General features: G+C 40.4%; 1 protein-coding gene across 1 annotated transcript in view; it reads left to right on the plus strand.

Annotated features, from left to right (window-relative positions):
• The window catches only part of ECT2 (epithelial cell transforming 2), a 72,765-nt gene that overhangs the window by 18,006 nt on the left and 45,314 nt on the right, over window positions 1–9,445 (plus strand). Inside the window, exons 8-14 of the mRNA XM_019532741.1 lie at window positions 2,200–2,273; window positions 2,379–2,509; window positions 5,113–5,228; window positions 5,433–5,495; window positions 6,359–6,581; window positions 8,243–8,379; window positions 9,029–9,148. Coding sequence (XP_019388286.1) covers window positions 2,200–2,273; window positions 2,379–2,509; window positions 5,113–5,228; window positions 5,433–5,495; window positions 6,359–6,581; window positions 8,243–8,379; window positions 9,029–9,148 — 864 coding nt within the window. The remainder of the gene's footprint in view (window positions 1–2,199; window positions 2,274–2,378; window positions 2,510–5,112; window positions 5,229–5,432; window positions 5,496–6,358; window positions 6,582–8,242; window positions 8,380–9,028; window positions 9,149–9,445) is intronic.

Below are 9,445 nucleotides of genomic sequence, written 5' to 3' on the forward strand. Positions count from 1 at the left end.
TAACAAATTTATAATTTTTTCCATGTAATAATTGGGGTTCATCTTACATTTGTCTCCCTGATCTGTACAGTAGGGAAAGCAGTGGCAAGGGGACAGATGGTGGTGGGGCTGGTGTTCTAATAATTTGGTACTATCCATGGAAAATTATAACAAACTTTTATAACAAGCTACACGGAGGGAGAAAAAACCTAGTTCTGAATTTGAGTATATATGGTGTGTCTTGGATATTTTGGGGATGGCAGGGGAAACATTAACTCTTTAATTCCAAATACAGTATGTTGCTTCTGTGACCTGCTGTTAACTATGCTCAACTCATGCACTACTAATGTTATGTGACAGCTATTGGTTATCATCTCTTCCCTGTTGAACGATATATTTTAAAGGTAAACTGCAACAGACTTTTTAAAGTTTTGAGACTGGACCATTCTTGGAATCCCATAATCATAGAAAATTAGAGTTGGAAGGCACCTCAGGAAGTCTTCTAATCCAACCTCTGCTCAAAGCAGGATCATCCCCAACTAAATCATACCAGCCAGGGCTTTGTCTATCCAGGTCTTAAAAACTTCTGAGGATGAAGATTTCAATACCTCTTTAGGTGCTTTATGATTAAAAAAAGACTCAAGTCTGAAACACTAATCCTTCTTTATGGTTTGTTTGTTTGTTGTTTTTTTTCTCCTTCCCTCCCGAAGTCTCCATCAATATTAGAAACGTAAAATTCTTTTCCCTGGATTTTCTCCAATGATTTGGTTGGATATTTCAGAGCTTGTTTAACAGGGCTTGTACCTTAGGTAATCCCTACTCATATAAATATTCTTGTTTTGTGTAAGTGTGCCTTTATTTGCTTAATTTGTGTTGGGAAGGAGTGTAACTTTTATATAGGCTAAGAATCCTTCTTCAGTAATAAATGTCCTTGCTTTTATTTGTGGAGGGTAACGTAAGTCTACACACAGAATATAAATGTACTGTATTTTCGCGCATATAGCCCACAGGCTATACACGTTTTTACAGACTTGATGGGTGGGCGTGGGCTATACAAGAGTGCGGGCTATGCAGAGTCTTTAGAACAGCATAGCCCGTCCCCGGCGGGATTATCTTGAGCAGGGCTGGCAGCGGGGAACAGGGCTGCTACCCCGCCCCCAACCCCCCCTGCTCGCAGCTCCTCATTCCTCCCCTCCCCTGCACCACTCTTAGCTGGCTCCGGCTCTGGTGGCCATGCCCAGCTGAGCCTGCGCTTGCAGCCATGTTACGGGTGCGGGGAATACACGGACTATTTTACGAAACGCAATTTTCCACGGGTTCTATCCATGTGCAGGCCATATGCGTGAAAATACGGTAATTGTACAAGATGGACATAGATCTGTTATCCAAAATGACAGAAGTTGAAGGTAAAATAAGTGTTAAATAGTAAAACATGAATAAAAATCTCTCTTTATTTGCTCAGTTTCTACTTCTGATTTATAGAAGGTAACCTCTTCTTGTTCTCAGGCCATCCTAATCTGGCTTGGAGGATGAAATACATTTTATATGTTTAAAATCTCGTAGAAATGTACCTTTTAAAATCTAAATTGGCACAACCATTTTTTTTTTTTTTTTTTCCCCCCCATCACAAGTTATTCCTTTCTTCCTCAAAGATGCATAAATAAACATTTTGTAGTGCTTGAGAAGTCATCACAATAACAATTATTTTTGTTTGGTAGAGGCAGAGAGGCCCATTATCTTTCCACAGTTGTACCAGCAGTGCCAGTGTTCAATAGAAAGCAAGATTTGGCCTCTCTCTTTATAGTTTAAGTAAGGTCTTTTAAGACTTGTTTAGATTTTTTTTTTGATGTACTTCAGTTGCCAATTGATAGGTAGGTATGCGCACAAAGACTCCCCAAGTTGATGTAGAAATGGCTATCCATTGACATGGTAATTTTTAATGGGTTTGCTATCCTAATAGCACTAAATTTCTTGACAGCTAAAGATGCTAGCACACGCAAAGACTTGCTAGATAGTAATAAATCTAACTTGCTATCTTGACTTGTTTATCTGCTATGAGAAATGTTTCTTAATGGAGTAACTTCATTTTTTCTTGTAGTCCCCATTTTGCAGAGTAGAAAACATGAATTTGTCATGAATTTTACCCTCGTCTGCATAAGGAAAGAGGCTTTAAATGGGAGGGTTAATTTGTCACACAGCTGCTGACTCTTCTGTTTGTAGGTTGCAGTGAGTCTAGGCACTCCTATCATGAAAACGGAATGGATTTACAAGGCTTGGGAAAGAAGAAATGAAATGTAGGTACTAAAGTTTTTTCCTCAATGGCATATACTTCTGTAGGTTGTAAAACATTATTTTTAAATATACAGCTGGAATTAATGAATTTTCTGGGTGTCTTTTAGTGAATTCTGTGCAGCTGATGAAGAATTCAGAAATGAGTTCAAGGTTCCCCCATTTCAGGATTGCATGTTAAGTTTCCTTGGATTCTCTGATGAAGAAAGAGCTAACATGGAAGAAATGACAGAAATGCAAGGTTATTGTTAAGGAATGTGAGCCAGTTCACAGAAAAAAGTTGTAATGGAAGATATATGTAGTATACTTTTTGACTTGCATTAAGATCTATTTAAAGCTAAAAAATGCAGATTGCATGTATTCATAATAAGGTGTTAAGGGGGAGGTCTCAGTCAAAATACTGTATCTAGCCTTTTTCAGTTCTTATTGAGCCTGTTGCAAAAAATGATTTCAGTTCCATTAGATGTGAATTTTGCTTTAAAAATGATCCATACCTAATCTTGGAAAACTGGTTACATTGGTATTACTTGAAGTATATGTTACTTCATATCAACCTTTGTATATTCAGGTACACTCCATAAATCTATGAAGATGTTCTGAGGTACATTAGTGCTTGCAAGTTTGTTAAGATGTAATGGAAAGAAAATACCATCACCTGTAAACAGATATATCTTACTTCACCAGTATAATATAACTTAATGGGACTTCTTGGTTGGCTCAGCTTTGGACTGATGTCTTTCAGCCTCATAAGGAGGTGGGGGTTGTCTCTCCAGAGTGTGCATCAGTTGTTTTGATGCAACTCTTACATCCGTAAGTTCCTGTAAGTCTTCTATGGTCACGTACAGGCATTAAATGTGTGCCAAGAGAAAAGCCTTTTTCCTAGCACAAAGAGAGCATACAGCCATTCAAGGGTTTCCTTGCAGAAGAGACATTTACTTTGATGAATCGGGTAGATCTCTCCCCTCCCACACTAACTTGGATGGTTGTATGCTTTTCTTGGGATACTGGGTATCCTCAACACCCACGGCCTCCTGCTCTCCCTGCCTGACTCCCTGACAAGCCAGCCCAGGATGGTGGTGGGGGTTGCCATTTGCCTGAGGTAGAAACACTTTTACGGCTCTGGGAAAAGTACTTGCCTGGTGTACTCATCTGGTTCCACCCAGAGCAGTGCACCAGGATGCAGGTGCAGGTCTGGAGCCCTTTCAGAGCCCCAGGATGGTTCCAGCACCAAAATAATGCTCCCCCAACCCCCTAACTCACCCAGACAATCAGCTGATTTACAGAATGGGGTGGGGGGAGAGGCTGCAGGAGAATTGTTTTCCCCCACTCCCAGCGCTCCTTCCAATGAAACCAGAGGTGTGCAGGGTGGGAGACAGCTATGCTGGTGCTGCAAAGCTGCCCAAACTCGGCTGCAAGAGTCCCACTGCCCTTTATGCCCCGTGGTTCCACTGGGATGTGTGTGGGGGGCTGAAAACTGTGCCGCAGTTGCAAGTCTGCCCATGGTTGGAGAGCCTCGCCACTGTGGCAGAATGCTCCTGGCTCCCCATCACTGCTCTGGGTTGACTTGGAGGAGCACAAGGAGAAGAGGAGGCAGGACCATGTTCCTCCCATGGACTCCCCCCTGCCAATTGGCTGATAATTGCTATGGGCAGGGGGAGAGGTGGGTAGTTTCCTGGGGTTGGAATGCATCCTGGCTGTGGCAGGGGTGACCCAGGGGGGAAGCCTTCTAGTGCTCCTTGGTTGGACAGCTCACATATGTAGCTTTCTAACAAAGCAGTTGGAACATGTATATACCAGCTCCTAGGCTAGCTTTCCTACTGGCCAGAATTTCAGAGAAATTCTTGACAGTAAAAAATATACACTTGTCCATGTCCTAAATGAGCTGTTCCTGACTATTACAATTTTCCTCATCTTAAACTGCTCTAGCAACATGCAGATGTAACAGATGCATCATATCAGCTTAACAGTATCAAATGATACCAGTATAATGCTTCTATCCACAGCCTCTGAGTGGTTAATCTTGCTACTCCTGACACTTATGTTCACATATCATCACTTCTTCCTAGTGTGTTGCACTTATTCTAGAAGCTATACTTGCACATGCAGTACATATATTTGAACCTTTCTCAAGGCCTGATGCAAGTAGTTTGATTCTGTCTTAATGTTCTCTCTATAGCAAAGCATTATAACTGGCTTTGTAACATGTACAGGTTTGAACTTGTGCTCACCTTTCAAGGCAAATTATTTGGGTTCACTTTTAGGGAGCAGGGAAATGATAATACAGTATAACCTCATAAGTCAAGAATTATCAACAATCTGGCATTTCACCCTGGGAGGGCGGGGGTGGAAGCTTGCATCCACCAGTCTGTGTCGACACTCCAGGACTGGGTGCTGCTACCCTCTCTGCTGCTCTGCGACTGGCCACTGTACTGGTTTAAAAAATCCAGCGTTTTCAGATTTCCGACAGGTGCCTAGTCCCGAGCATGCCAGATTGATGAGGTTATACTGCATTGCTTCCTGAGCTCCAGAAGTGTTCTTCATCATAACTGAAATTATGAATTTGGGAGCAAGTGCTACCTATTCGTATAAACTGCACAGTATTTCCTATGGATTGTGAATTATGTCAGTATATTGCTTTTGCATAGGGACAGAATAGCAGGTAGCTGTCAAACCTCACTAGTCAGCTTCCCTTTCATTTTGTGTCCCCTCTGTCACTCTTCCTTTCTTCAGCTTCAGTATTATGTGGGTGCCATAGATAGGGGAGGGGGAACTGGTTTCTTCCAAAATATTGTCAACCTGAAACCTCTAATTTTAATTAATTCACCTTATTTTTCTTCCTATTAGGTGGACAGTACTTATCAGTTGGTGATGAAAGGTGCACCCATCTGATCGTTGAAGAAAACACAGTAAAAAATCTTCCATTTGAACCTCCAAAAACACTTTATGTTGTAAAGCAGGAGGTCAGTATAAATAGAATGGTTCTTGGAGTTTTCTGCCTTTTAAGTTGTTCAGTATGCGAGATGCAGCTATATGTACTCTGACTTTTCACTTTGAATCTAACTAGTCACATGACTGACACCATTTTTTAACCTAGTGTGTCCAAAGCTTAAGTTGAGCGCTATAACAAGTTACAAGAATTGCTTTCTTTCCATCTCCCCATCTAGTGGTTCTGGGGAAGCATTCAAATGGATGCCAGAGCTGGAGAGCCCATGTACTTATTTTCAAAGGTATGGTGATATTTTGGCATATCAATGGGACTTTATATAGTAGTAAAGTGCATGCATAAAAATTTGCAGCGTCAGACTTAAACTGGAACTTGCAGGGTTATGGTAGCATATCCTAAAATTCTGTAATATGGTTTTGCTTGCATACTGCTTACCTGAGAGATGCAAGAAGCAAGGTTTGTTTGGTACTGTCTTATATTGGACTCTGGGTCCAATACAAGATAGTTTTCTTGCATTGGACAAAATACAGCAGACCTTGCTGCTTGCTAATTTCATAGCTGGTATAACACTACAGTCACTTTACATGTTAAAGTAGTTGTTTCCTGGTTCTCTTGCACTTTTGGTGCAGGATACTTAAACCTTGAAATACATTTAATCTTCAGATTGGGGGTAGGGTAGGGTGGGAACTGTTATACAATGTAACTTGTTACTTCTATCGAAGAATAGTGGTATAGCATGTAAGGTGGCTTGCTGTGGATCGCAGATGTGCATTTTGAACCATGCTTCACAAGTAAAGTTGAGTGGGGATACTTCTTGTCACATCTGTAAATGAGTGCATAGTCATTCAAGCTGGGGAGGTGTAGGCAGTTGAATGTGATGCCAACCACATCACTCTTTGTGTAGCTGACTGCAGCTACTGGCATGCCTTCCTCATTCTAGGCTTGGGCTAACTCTTGACTCGTGTTGTATTCTTATAGTTCTAAAAATGCTTACATGTAAGAGGATGAACTGCATTGATTTCTGAGATTATGGAGAATTAGATGGACATCTTTCATGTTCCATCTATACAGAGCTTTACTCTGCACAAAAGCTATAAAGCAGTCTGACTGTATTGAATTGTTTTTGTGTGTTGAATCCAACTGCAGCCAGAGAGTCCTGGACTCAAAAAGTCTGTGTCTCAGCTTTCCCTGAATACTCCTAATAGCAACCGCAAGAGACGTCGCTTGAGAGAAACTCTTGCTCAACTTACGAGAGAAACTGACATGTCGCCATTCCCTCCTCGGAAACGTCCATCAGCTGAACATTCCCTTTCCATTGGGTCGTTGCTGGATATTTCTAACACACCAGAGTCAAGTGCTGCCAACGGAGGTATAGTAAACCCTTTGCTTAACAAACTCGCTTGCACTCAAGATACCGGTTTGGTCTCTTGCCAGTCATGTTGCGGGAGGCTTTTTGGAGGAGAAGGAGGGCAGAAGGTCATTGGTTTTGCTATAGGTTTGCTAAGTAACTTTAGGCTCTTTCTTTTTCAAATTGTGCAGGGAACAGACTAGAAATGAGGAGCTCAGACAAGGGTAGAGACCAAGCCAGCTGTCATAAGTTTAGTAGATGTAGCCAGGCATGGAGGAAAAGATGTAAAGCTGCCAAATACATGTTTTTGGATAATTCTACTCCAAAATGTTGCATGTGTCCTGTTGAAAGCCTACAACAAACAAACACCTCACTGTTTGGTAACCTACCTCAGAAAAGAACAGCATTGTATCTTCCAATAAAGATTCTTCTTCCAAAAGAAATCGCTATACAGCCGTCATCTCCTGAATCTTTGAAACATACTGTTGCTTCAACAGGGCATCCTGTAGACACAAAAATGGCACTTGATTATAAAGAGCCAACTTGCATAACTTGTGTGGACTCTTTGCCTAACGAAGAACAGAATATTGTTGTGTACAGTTCTTCTGGAAGGGAGGAAGATGCAAAATCCAATATTGATCAACTCCGGGTACCTGGATTTCAAAATAAACTTCTATTCCAGTGTTCAGGAGGGAGGTCACAAAGTGTCACAGATGTAAACATGAATGACTTAATTTATGTAAACTTGGAGGACTATGTACAGCAAGGTGTTTTTAGGAGAAGTCCTTGGAAGAAAGACAGGAAGGACCAGCATAGCTTTACTGATCAAACATCCTTAACAGATGAGACTATTTCTGTAGATGTGGATCATTCTTCTGATTCAAAATCAACAGCTAGTGATAGCAGTGCTGTTATAAGGACAGGTAGGAGTGATTGTTGCAAGCCATGTAATAATAAACTTCAATTTCAGAATAATTGGGTTTACAGTTGCCCTCTAAATGGTGGGTTAGTTTCATTATTACATACACACCTTGTGAGGGGTGTCATCATATCAGTGTACACAACGTGCAGAATACTCCAAATGGGCATAAGAAATAATTTAAAGAGCATAGTGAGCTGGACTTTTGGCTACCTTGGGGTTTATTGTATTTTATGATAAATGTTTTAAGACTTTGCATAATGTGGAGCAATCTTAAAGCTGGTTTCATGGACTACATGCTCATGCATATACAGTTGCCTAATGTTGATGCAGCCTTTGCTGATGGAACAAAATACTAGTAGGAAAATACCCTTAATAGTATTCAGCAGCTACTTCTGTATTTCTAGCTTCAGTCAATGAGTGGTCCATGGATTTGAGAACAGCTTGTCAAATATAATCTTAACTATGCCATGCTTCAGGTTAAAAATAACCACAGTACTCTGCACAGTGGATCTTAAACAGGAAGCTAATGAGACTTTGGGCTGGGTGTATGTGAGAGATTTCTGGCATTTGAGGGTGAGAAGAGTTTTGGATTTGACTGAAAAAATCCTTAAAATCTGTCTTTTGATACCCTAAGAATACATTTTTTATAAATGCAGTTGATATTTCCTTGTAAAAATGTTGGGAATGTTTCTAAGACCAAACTTCTGAAACAACTTTCCTACGCAGACAGTTCTGAACTAGTTTGTGTTCTCTTCATCAGAGACTCCCATATCGTGTGCAAAGCCTTCTAAAAATTCGACTCCTTTGCATTCAAAGCAGTCAGCGAGATGGCAGGTTGCAAAGGAACTGTATCAGACAGAAAGTAACTATGTAGATATTCTGACAACAATCATTCAAGTAAGTATTGTAGACTTGTCTTTCTTAATGTGGATGCTGTTTAGGTGTCAGTCTTGTGACTAATATATAGCTTTGTACACTTTTTTTGACGCTTCTGAACACTTAAGCATTTATTCAAAACCCCACTTCTTGACTGAATTACAGTTTGCTTTAGTTGGAGAGAGAGACATAAGACTTTAGAAAATGGAGAGAATTTGTTCAGAGTGCCTTTTAAACAAACATATGCAAAAATAGGCTTGACTAAAAGCTTTAGTTCCATGGAGAACACTTTCCGTTTCAGTTGATTATATACTTAAATAAGAACGAGCTCAAATGTGGCTGAAAAAAAAGTAGATGAAAAGGGATATGCTGTTGTAACACATATGCGTAAAATTGAATGGCTTTTTGGTAATGGATAGATTAATGCTGGTACCCTTTAAAACCCATGTATTAACCTGGTATAATACAGTGTTCTTCAGATAAGCGTGGAGGTAAAGAGCCTTTCCTCAGTGTTGTGGTTGCGGGAGAAAATGACTGGGGAAACAACACTGTAGATGCTTTAAATCCTAGTATTTCAAGTTCAGTTCAGTAGCATGTGTGTGTACTTTATATTTGCATGTATTAGTTGGAAGCTAAAGCTATCAAACTTTCTTGTATTTTAATCTTTCAGTTATTTCAAGTTCCACTGGAAAAAGAAGGGCAGCTTGGAGGACCTATTCTTGCACAGGAAGAAATTAAGGCTATATTTGGCAGCATTCCAGATATCCTTGATGTGCACACGAAAATAAAGGCAAGGTTGAGTGCATGTGTGGTGGAGGGAGGGGGGACAGCATGGAGAAGCATTTATTTTCTATTTTGTAGCACAGGTTATTTTCTTCTTGAGTTACTGTCTATGCTGTACACCTTAATCCCATGCCTGTGGCAGTTAGTTGGAGAGATTATTCTGATTTATTTCATAGTTCTTGTACGATGCTGTTCACTGCAATGTGGCTGTCATGTTGGCTTTATTCTAGGGCTGAATGATACTCGCATCCTAAAATGTTTTACTGTCATGAGAAGCCCTATAAGTTTAAAAAAAAAAAAAAAA

This window comes from Crocodylus porosus, unplaced genomic scaffold (assembly GCF_001723895.1).
Source record: "Crocodylus porosus isolate Cpor-Errol unplaced genomic scaffold, CroPor_comp1, whole genome shotgun sequence".
Taxonomy (NCBI): Eukaryota; Metazoa; Chordata; order Crocodylia; family Crocodylidae; genus Crocodylus; species Crocodylus porosus.